The 11,079-nt window shown below is 43.0% G+C and overlaps 1 protein-coding gene across 4 annotated transcripts in view; it reads right to left on the minus strand.

The window, feature by feature from the left end:
* kmt2a (lysine (K)-specific methyltransferase 2A) overlaps positions 1 to 9,456 on the minus strand; it is a 39,228-nt gene extending 29,772 nt beyond the window's left edge. For all 4 annotated transcript variants that reach the window (XM_041047362.1, XM_041047359.1, XM_041047358.1 and 1 more), the window contains exon 1: positions 9,211 to 9,456. In XM_041047362.1, coding sequence (XP_040903296.1) covers positions 9,211 to 9,456 — 246 coding nt within the window. The remainder of the gene's footprint in view (positions 1 to 9,210) is intronic.
* Between the last annotated feature and the right edge of the window lie 1,623 nt (positions 9,457 to 11,079).

Genomic DNA, 11,079 nt, shown 5'->3' on the forward strand with positions numbered 1-11,079 from the left:
ATGCCTCAGTTGAGCCTTGAGATGTGCAACGGTGAAATCACCAGGGGATGATTAACATCTTCAGGATTCTGTGTGTGCCACTACTCCTTGCAATCAGTACGTGTGTTTAAGAGTGGAGGTGAGTATGTCATTTCATCATGTTTATTTATAGCAGCGTGCGGGGATGCAGTTGAGGTCTCATTGGCCCAGTTTGTAGAGCAGCTGCTATCCAAGTGTAGTCCAAGTGTGTGCACAGGACCACATGCAAACTGATTTGCACCAGCCAAGAGGTGCACACAACATGACATGAATAAGTGAAACCTAAATGTGTCCAACACACACACACACACACACACACACACACACACACACACACACACACACACACACACACGCACACGCACACGCACGCACACACACACAGACAGTGGAATCTAATTAAGAAAATGTAAAAACCAGGAATGTGTCCTAAACACACTCTTTCATCTGTTCAACATATAAACAAACAACAATAACATACACTCAATATTGCTGCTTATCCTGGCAGACAATACTAATCTGAGCATCCTCCACTTCTCATAGTGGATTTGAGCATCTTTTTCTTCTTACGCCTCTCTCTCCATTTTCGGTCCATCACCTCACAGTAATACCAGCATCCTCTCCTCTCCTCTCCTATCTGAGCAAGCTGCTGCTCTTGGTTGGTGTTGTTGCAGAGCAGAGGGGGGCGGAGTACCAACGCACGGCTCTGACTCGCTGTGATAGTGCAAGTAGCAGTCAATGACATCACAACACGCTTTTGTAGAGGCAAGTGCATAGAGCGGACTGCAGAGGTTCATGATACACATGCACAATCATGCATGTACCTCCTGATTCTGTCAGCCACACAAAAAACTCGCACACAGACACGTTTAGAGAAAAACAGAAAAAAAAACCACACCTCCTGCGCGTGAACTGCACAGCTAGATGTAAACAAGCAGAACACAGGAGTGAGGTTGCGGGGGAGGGGAGCACAGGCAATGCAAGCAAGCAAACCACAGTGTAGAAAGGAGGAGGGCTGTATGAGGAGGGAGAGGAGGAGAGAAAAAAAGAGACAAGGAAGCAGCATCTTGACCACATGCACCATCAACAACAGAGGGAGCGGAGCCGTCTCCTGGGAGCAGAGGATGAAAGGGGTTTGGGGTTTCAACATGCTTGTGCAGAAGCTTGCCAAATCCCAATCTAAACAGGCCTCCCACACACGACAAGGCACCCCCTTCCACCCCCTTATTCCTGCTCTCTGCCATGCTCCCAAGCACATATTCAGTCACTCACTCATTGCTCACTCACTCGCTTCCCGCCCACTTGCTGCCGAGCACTGAGCAGCAGCGTGTAAAACACAAGGCTCACCCTGAGCTCAACAGTAGGGCAGGCACAGGGAGGTAACTTGAAGAAGTAAACAAACACTGTAGTAGATTCGCAAGGTAAGGTGCATGTACTGCTTTGCCTTGCAACATGCAAGGGATTAAAAGGTTACTGAGTTTCCTTCTTCTCTTTTCTATTTTATCTCTTCAGCTGAAGAGTGCACAAGACTGTTTTTCAACACAAGTGTTCAAGTTTTTCTTCATCTTTGCTGGCTTCTGCTGTCATTCTCACCATGAAATCTTGAGCAGCTTAACGGCCTGCTGGTCTGTCACATTGCATGTAAATGATCACATAATACATAAATGACTTGATATAATCGGAAACTGATCTGAATCATGGCGGAAGCAACGTCATTATTTTCAGGAGCTGCAGGGGACTGTCCCTAACAGTTATGAGACGAATGTGAATTTGGTTTGAGGTATACTTCTCAGACTGAGAGAACTAATGGGACTTTCGCTGTCTTTCAAGACAGCATTTAGGAGAAATCACACTGATTCCAGATGATGGTTGGCAGATTGGAGACCAGGTTCCTGGGCAGGGTATAAACCAGGCTTTAATCTAGAAAAGTTCTTCCTTGACTATGGAATCCCAGACTACATCAAACACAGATTAATTTGAACCGTCTATGCTAGTCCTCATCACTTAGAGTTAGCACACAAAGCTCTAGCCTGCAGGTGCTCATAAAAACTGCAATATATCACAACAAACCCATAACATGGTGAAATTGGAGGAGTAAAACCAGACAAAATAACGAAAGCAGAAAACAGAACACGTTGAGAAAGAAAAACAAAATTCTTTTCATGATCAGTCAACCATGCCCTTACAGATTAAGATTATTCAAGATGCTATTTGCAACAGCTATTTATATTCACGTAATGTAGAACTGCAAAAAGTGAGCGTGTGTACATTGGGAGGTGATTTGATTTTAGTTGCCTTGCCTTAACCATACTTTCAGTGTGATTAACTGTAGGTTCTCAGGTCCTAATCTATTATATTATAGTTTTTCAATTGGTCCAACTTTTCAGCTGCATTATAACTATGGTTACCACACTTACCCAGTGCCAGCTGCAAAACTGTTCCTGGGCTGTAATGTCAGTCATCATTGTTTGTTGATCCACTTTTCATTTTTTGTGCTGTGTAAGACTGTAACAAAATCTGTCATAACTACAACATTTCTAACAAGCTTCATATATTCCAAAAATGTCTGTCTATTCTTATGTAAACTTTGTTGGTACTGTCAACTCCTCCTGAGGTAGTTTCACAGTGAAAGCCTACTAGTGCCTTCACATTAAAACATGCAATGACCCTTTAAATAACATGGTTGGTAAGAAATGCAGTTTAAATTTGCTGCTGCTGACGAGGGAAGAAAGTGTATAACAAAGCACAGTCTTTAGCTTTTGCCTAAAATTATCACATTTTTGGTTTTCTTAAGCCAGATACAAAAGACACTAACACAAAAGTGGATCATCAACTTCACGAGTACGCCTTGATTACAAATTCAAGTGTTAGAGCCGTAGAGATCAGGAAACTGGAGAAATGCATTCGATTGTTTGACTCACAAGGAATACAAACTTAACTTACAAACTTAACAAAATTAACATGGGTGTTAAGTCAGAAGTTATCCACAAAACATCAGAGCAAGTAATAAGGAGAATGTGGCTGTGGCCAACAGCAATGGAAATTATTTAGTTTTGTGTGTGAGCTCCGCCAACTTTAGCTACGATGCTTCAACCCGCTGCGTAGCAATATGCTCGCCGGGGGTAAACACAGCAACCTCCACAGCAAACCTCCAACTTTAACACCGCTTACGACGGGAGAGATAATGGTGTAGTTTTAGCTTTGAGGTGTAGACAGCTAGCCTGTGAGCTAACCAAACAGCTATGTTAGCCGAGCCTCACTGAAAGGTTGACACCTCACAGCAAACAGCCAGCCCTTGAGATTACGTTGTAAATACTAAGCCATTTAGCTACCAAAGATCGTCTTATAGACATCTGGAAGCAAGTGAAGTGAATAATAAAGACCCCTTATTCTTGGAGACGTCTCAGACGTACGCTAAGTTAACGTTAGCTAGTTACATACCACAATTGTGCACTCTCGCCTCCTTCAAGTTGACATGTCTTGTTTTCAAACACATAACACGCTATGAGCAGCTTAACGGCCTGCTGGTCTGTCACATTGCATGTAAATGATCACATAATACATAAATGACTTGATATAATCGGAAACTGATCTGAATCATGGCGGAAGCAACGTCATTATTTTCAGGAGCTGCAGGGGACTGTCCCTAACAGTTATGAGACGAATGTGAATTTGGTTTGAGGTATACTTCTCAGACTGAGAGAACTAATGGGACTTTCGCTGTCTTTCAAGACAGCATTTAGGAGAAATCACACTGATTCCAGATGATGGTTGGCAGATTGGAGACCAGGTTCCTGGGCAGGGTATAAACCAGGCTTTAATCTAGAAAAGTTCTTCCTTGACTATGGAATCCCAGACTACATCAAACACAGATTAATTTGAACCGTCTATGCTAGTCCTCATCACTTAGAGTTAGCACACAAAGCTCTAGCCTGCAGGTGCTCATAAAAACTGCAATATATCACAACAAACCCATAACATGGTGAAATTGGAGGAGTAAAACCAGACAAAATAACGAAAGCAGAAAACAGAACACGTTGAGAAAGAAAAACAAAATTCTTTTCATGATCAGTCAACCATGCCCTTACAGATTAAGATTATTCAAGATGCTATTTGCAACAGCTATTTATATTCACGTAATGTAGAACTGCAAAAAGTGAGCGTGTGTACATTGGGAGGTGATTTGATTTTAGTTGCCTTGCCTTAACCATACTTTCAGTGTGATTAACTGTAGGTTCTCAGGTCCTAATCTATTATATTATAGTTTTTCAATTGGTCCAACTTTTCAGCTGCATTATAACTATGGTTACCACACTTACCCAGTGCCAGCTGCAAAACTGTTCCTGGGCTGTAATGTCAGTCATCATTGTTTGTTGATCCACTTTTCATTTTTTGTGCTGTGTAAGACTGTAACAAAATCTGTCATAACTACAACATTTCTAACAAGCTTCATATATTCCAAAAATGTCTGTCTATTCTTATGTAAACTTTGTTGGTACTGTCAACTCCTCCTGAGGTAGTTTCACAGTGAAAGCCTACTAGTGCCTTCACATTAAAACATGCAATGACCCTTTAAATAACATGGTTGGTAAGAAATGCAGTTTAAATTTGCTGCTGCTGACGAGGGAAGAAAGTGTATAACAAAGCACAGTCTTTAGCTTTTGCCTAAAATTATCACATTTTTGGTTTTCTTAAGCCAGATACAAAAGACACTAACACAAAAGTGGATCATCAACTTCACGAGTACGCCTTGATTACAAATTCAAGTGTTAGAGCCGTAGAGATCAGGAAACTGGAGAAATGCATTCGATTGTTTGACTCACAAGGAATACAAACTTAACTTACAAACTTAACAAAATTAACATGGGTGTTAAGTCAGAAGTTATCCACAAAACATCAGAGCAAGTAATAAGGAGAATGTGGCTGTGGCCAAAGGAAAGGATGTCAAATAGATGTTTAAGTTTTCAATTTAGGACCCTGTCAGTCACTTTGATGCTCTTAAGTCATTCCTCCCTACTATTTCCCTGACACATTCCAGGAAGCTTACCTCTTGGATTTACTGTGCAGACACTATGCCTCATCCCTTCCTGGAATGAAAATTGGAGATGAGTTCATATTCCTGTGCCCCTCTGATGACACATCTCTCTCACCAACTAATAGAATTAATAATTGAAAGCAGCCAATATGAGCAATCTGAAAGATCCAATCTGAGCGACTGCTTATAACATCTTGTTTCCCCCACCAGAGTGAATTACACTGTGGTGGTACTGCTTTGTGACCCCTGAAAACCCCAAGCAAAAGGTGGACATTTGTTTTTTCAAGTGTCCAAACACTAAGTGCAACTGTTTCACATTTGCTCACCAGCAACACAGACCAAAACAAACACTTTCCAGGGCAATATGCCTCTTCTTCCTACATCTCACACGTAAGGAGACGAAGACAGTCAATGGACAAAGACAAACAGACTGATTGGCACGTGCGCATGGTGTCTCTCTCACTCTTACACACACACACATTAACACTCACACTGGCTGGCAGGCACCCACAGACACACACACCCCCTCCTACCCTCCCAGGCAGGCAGCGTGAATTGAAGTTCTAATCAAAATAAAGACAAAGAAGACACGCCTACTCCTGAGTGCAATAAGGGACATAAAATCTGAGGGACACCCCCTACCCCTACCCCTGCCACCACACACGAAAACACACGGACACACACACACAAAGAGTAAGAAAGACGACACAATTGCCGCCTTTCTCCCAGTCAGGCAACTCCTAAAGCAGAGGTGAAAGCTCCTTGCCCGCCTGCTGTAGCAGAATAAAGCCATGGATGGGAGGGTCTGTGACTAATTCTCCTCCCAGCGTTGTCCCGTTGGGAGGAGGGGGGTCGCCCCGCACCCTTTGATATCCCTGCCTGCGCTCTTTCAGCCGCCTGCACTTTGTGAGAGCTAGAATAAAAGCAGACACAAAGCTTCCTGCTCCAATCCACACGCTGTCTAGGGGATGGGTAAGCGGGTGGGGGGGTGTCTTCCATTTAAATAGGCCAAACACCTGCTGGACTAAAACCCCTTCCGCTCAAACACACCATTTCTCTCAAACCAGTGAGGCAAAGAGCCATTTGGGTTGATACATCTATTCAGCTGCACTTTTGTATGAATGATTAAACATTGGTAATAATATGTGAGTGGAATAGATGCAGCAGAAGGAAAGATATAATGGACTAAGAACAAAAAGGGAAAATGATGCAAAGCCTGATTAGGTGGACTGTGAGGTTAAGGTTGAGGTTGTGGGGGTGATGAGGTAACACATTTACAAAAAAAGTCAACGTGGACGGCACTTAGTGCCAAAACAAGCAACGGCAATTTGGCCAGATTAAGAAAATGAATTCCCCACACACATAAAGCTAACAAATGCCTTCATTTGGACAGCGACAGCCGACAAGCACCCTTTTGAGCCACCCCAATAGGCTTAGTAATCCATTCCAAAGTGGCAGCTGTCAGAAGAAAAGTTGCTCTGCCTCTCAGACGGGGTTGTGTGTGTCTAGAGTGGATGGGAGGTGTGGCCAAGTGTCCGGCTGGCACTCTGTTCAGGGTCGCCCTGTGAGCTCAGCAGGCTGCAGTGAGCCTGAACAATCCTGCCCAGGTCTGGCCAGGCAGGCACTACACTGCTTCTCAATGAAATCACCATGCTGTGTCTGCATCTTCCACAGGGTTCAGTTCCTATAGGGATTTAATGATCCGGTCTGTCTCCACACATCCCAAATACTTCTATACTCTCATTCACTGAAGCAAGGGAAGAAGAAAGTCCTTGTTAATTGAAATACCATTTGCTCATTGGGATGATGTTATACATAAAGTTAATGTTGATGTAAAGCAGAAATGTACACAATCACTATCCTGTGTCTGGAATAATTCAAGTAGTACTGGGATTTTATGGGTGAGTATGCCTCTACACATTCCAAATGCTGTTATACTCTCCCAGAGTCAATCTTTCAGAGTGGGAGCTAAAAAAGCCATCAGAACAAAAAAATAGTTTTATGTAAAATTTGTGTTTCTCCAGAACACCATAAAACATTCATTTAAAGTACAAAAATACTTCAAAATCAATGCAATCGACATGCTTTGTCCACATCTGGTCTAGTCTGTCTTCGCACATCCAAAGTACTGCTACACTCTCAATTATTGTCAGTCTTTAGGAGTGAGGGATCAGTGGGACTCCTAGTTTGTTTAGAAACAATTTGCTTGCTAAGATGTTATTTCTCATAAAACTCACATTTCCCCCAAAATATCATGAAATTAAGATGTTACAACACATCAGGCAATATTTTCCAATATTCTAAAAAATCTGACTGCTACACAGTGGTAAGAGCTTCTATAGCCTTCCAAACATCATCATTCAACATGTGTGCAAATATCTAATCATATTTAAAGTTCACACAAAAAATAGAAAGCATAGCTAAAAGCCTAACTAGTAAGCATATAAACACTGCTGCGCATCAACCATGTAAGACTGGAAACACTGGAGTTGGTGGTAAACATCCCCTCACAGTCTACTCCCACTGCAATGAACGCATGCTGCTCATCATGAAGAAGGAAGATGGTAGTTCGCTAAGGCGAACACACCCCCACATCACACGGTCCGTCAAGAAGGGGCTCGTTGTTATTGTAGCCAGCCCTGCATGCGCACTGTCACTAGCAACTCTCATTTCTCTGATAAAACCGATGCGAATTCAGACACCAAACCCCATCGGTTCACTCTTATTAGCACTTCAACATTGAAGAGAGCGATTTCGGATGTCTGGCTGTGCGTCAGACGTCACCTCCGAGCATTATAACCCCGATATTATTTTGGTACTAGCTACGTAGTGGCTGTGAAGAGAAGGGGAAAACATGTCCACCTCCCATTTTCCTATGCATCAGCAATAGCCCCAGTGGCTAGCGTGGCGTAGTGCGTAGCATGGTAGCTGTCCTAGCTTAACACTAAAACAGCAATGGAAATTATTTAGTTTTGTGTGTGAGCTCCGCCAACTTTAGCTACGATGCTTCAACCCGCTGCGTAGCAATATGCTCGCCGGGGGTAAACACAGCAACCTCCACAGCAAACCTCCAACTTTAACACCGCTTACGACGGGAGAGATAATGGTGTAGTTTTAGCTTTGAGGTGTAGACAGCTAGCCTGTGAGCTAACCAAACAGCTATGTTAGCCGAGCCTCACTGAAAGGTTGACACCTCACAGCAAACAGCCAGCCCTTGAGATTACGTTGTAAATACTAAGCCATTTAGCTACCAAAGATCGTCTTATAGACATCTGGAAGCAAGTGAAGTGAATAATAAAGACCCCTTATTCTTGGAGACGTCTCAGACGTACGCTAAGTTAACGTTAGCTAGTTACATACCACAATTGTGCACTCTCGCCTCCTTCAAGTTGACATGTCTTGTTTTCAAACACATAACACGCTATCTTGAAGGTCCCAGGTTATTACACAATGAGCAAACCCCGCTGTGATAAACACAGATGTTTAAATACTATTTCACTGTATAAATATCACATTAACACCAGAACGGGACGAGAACTTTTACTCTGCGTTGATGTAATATGAATTTGAAGGCTTCACATCAAGCTAATGTCAAGTGGCTAACTAGTAAACCAGCTGTAACGGGTGGGTTACACAGTGTACAGTTAACCACTAAATATGCCCTTGTTATGTACATTGTATTAACTGTATTGTATGTTATAATTAAGAAGACAACGCCAGAATTTCTCAACAGTGTTTTGGTCAGGCTAGCAGACTAACATTAGCACCAGTTCATCCAAACTGTGTGGTTGTAGCCTGTCCTCACACTCCACTCAGGAGGAAACTTTCTCTCCAGTAGAACTGTTGAGACCATAAATCTGATAACCACCAGACGTTTGTGTTGTTTCTAACTAAAGTTAACGCTGTAACCCGCTACTGTAGAGTTTAAGGCCACACAACCAACTCAAAGTTAACTGAGCATCCTGGCAATGACAAGTTTGCCCACAGCCCCACTGAGCGTTTGGGAGAGGAAAAGATGGTCAACGGCTGGGCAGAGTAACCGTCAGCTCCTCATCTGGGACGTGAGAAACGGTTCTCCGAGTGAACCGAGCCCCGCAGCCGTCCGACCGATAATCCCGTGCTACCGCCGGGCTGCTCCTGTCCTGTCCTGTGCTTACCTCCCCGCTGCTCGAGTCGCTCGATTCCCCCAAAACATCCCGAAATTTCTGCAGGTTGCTCCCGATAACCGAAGAGACCTGTAGTGCAGCATCAAACCCGGGTCCGAGCCCAGTTGCGTTGGGGTGGGCTCCAGAGACACTCCGCAGAGAGGCAGTAACCCTGATTCGGCCCGCTCTCCTCCCGGTACCGGAGTTGCTGCTCCCTCCGGGCCGAGCAGGGAACCGCCACCGACAGCTGTGCGCCATTTTACACTCTCTGCCTGTCTGCCCTGCGATCAGAGATACCTCGGTGAGCGGAACCCTAACCCAGCACTCCACATAAACAACCTCTACCACAGCGCTCCGCTCTCACTGGCGGACACATAATTATGCATGTTGCGGGGCGGAACTGAAGAAACCCCGACAATGCATTTTCTCAGCGGCCCTATTCAGGCACTGCATGGCTGAATCCAAATCAGGTTCAGGGGCTTTGCCCGGGAAAGAAGCTTCGCACTTGAATCTCAAGAAAGGACAAGACCGTTAGCTCGCAATGTAGTTTATTAAACAAGGAAAGTGAAACTCTTTGTATATACTGCAGCCAAACTCCAAGATAAGGCAAGACAAAGTACAACTGAAAAAGCAAGGCAGCATATTGTAATAGTTACCTGTGTTTATGTATTAAGGCAGGGGCGCAGCAATGATTTCTGCTCTCTATGAATGATATTGCTCTGTTGCCCCACTTGCAGAAACACACTTTTTACAAGACAAATTGTCCTTTGAAAAGCTACTGTGAAAATGCACGAGTTTTCTTTTTAAAGGACAATTTTTCATACAAACTGAAAAAGGTCTGTTTCCTGGGGCTCAGTCACCTGCTATTTATCTGAAGGCTCTCCAGGTAGGGCCTGATGCAGGTGAAATTATGCACAAAGTCTACAAAGGCCTTTTAATCACTTTTATTGCAGCATCTTACTCTGTATTGATACCCACCCAGTACTTATGCTCACAATGCATTTTTTTTGATAATCAATAGGACTGATGCAAAAAACAAACAAAAAAAAAAACAGAAAAAAAACAGAATGGTGCTCAGTAGAGCACATTTCTCTGCCAAGGCGAAAAATGCCCTATCTCAAAGTGTTAAGGAAAGTGATTAAAAAAAAAGAATCCTGGATCCGCCCCTTTAACCAGATCTACACCAGAATTATGGCATGGCCCACACCCCATGCCTCCACCAAGTTTAATGGAAAGAAACAAACCAAAAAATGACTAAAGCAAAAGAACAGCTGTATACCTATTTTAATTTAAAATCAAAGTAGTGAAACTGTGCAGAAATGTCAGCTTATCATCTTCTGCAAGAATGGGATGTTACTGCATTCTGGGCCCTTGTGTGCGTGCATACCTTAATGAGAATATAATAAGCTTAATTTACCTTATTAATTTACAAAGATGTGCTCCACAGAGCGTTGTTAAAATTTAAGTTTATGATGTTAAGTAGATGTGCAATTATGTGGCCCAAAACAAATTTATTTGAGCTTTTACAAGGCTTAGTGGGATTGTTAGTACATACACTACATGGGTGGCTCAGGCTCTAAAGAATTTCACATACAGTTGCTACTACACAAGCTGTTTGGAGGTGAGTTGGAGACATATTGCAAGTTAAGAACCTACATGTCAGACTGAAGAGTGTTACACAGGGACACCTTGTTCTTATATCTCAACCTTGTTCTAAATCAGTGTGATGTAAACAAATACCAGTTACTGGGGAAAAAAATAAAATCTACATTTGATCTACCTATAAACTGGTCTAATGTGGTCCATTCTTCTGCACGTTGTCCATTTCAAGTACTGTTCTGATAACAAAAATACCAATTTATAAATGTATTGCAATGTTCT

Source organism: Toxotes jaculatrix, chromosome 9 (genome assembly GCF_017976425.1).
Source record: "Toxotes jaculatrix isolate fToxJac2 chromosome 9, fToxJac2.pri, whole genome shotgun sequence".
Lineage (NCBI taxonomy): Eukaryota > Metazoa > Chordata > Actinopteri > Toxotidae > Toxotes > Toxotes jaculatrix.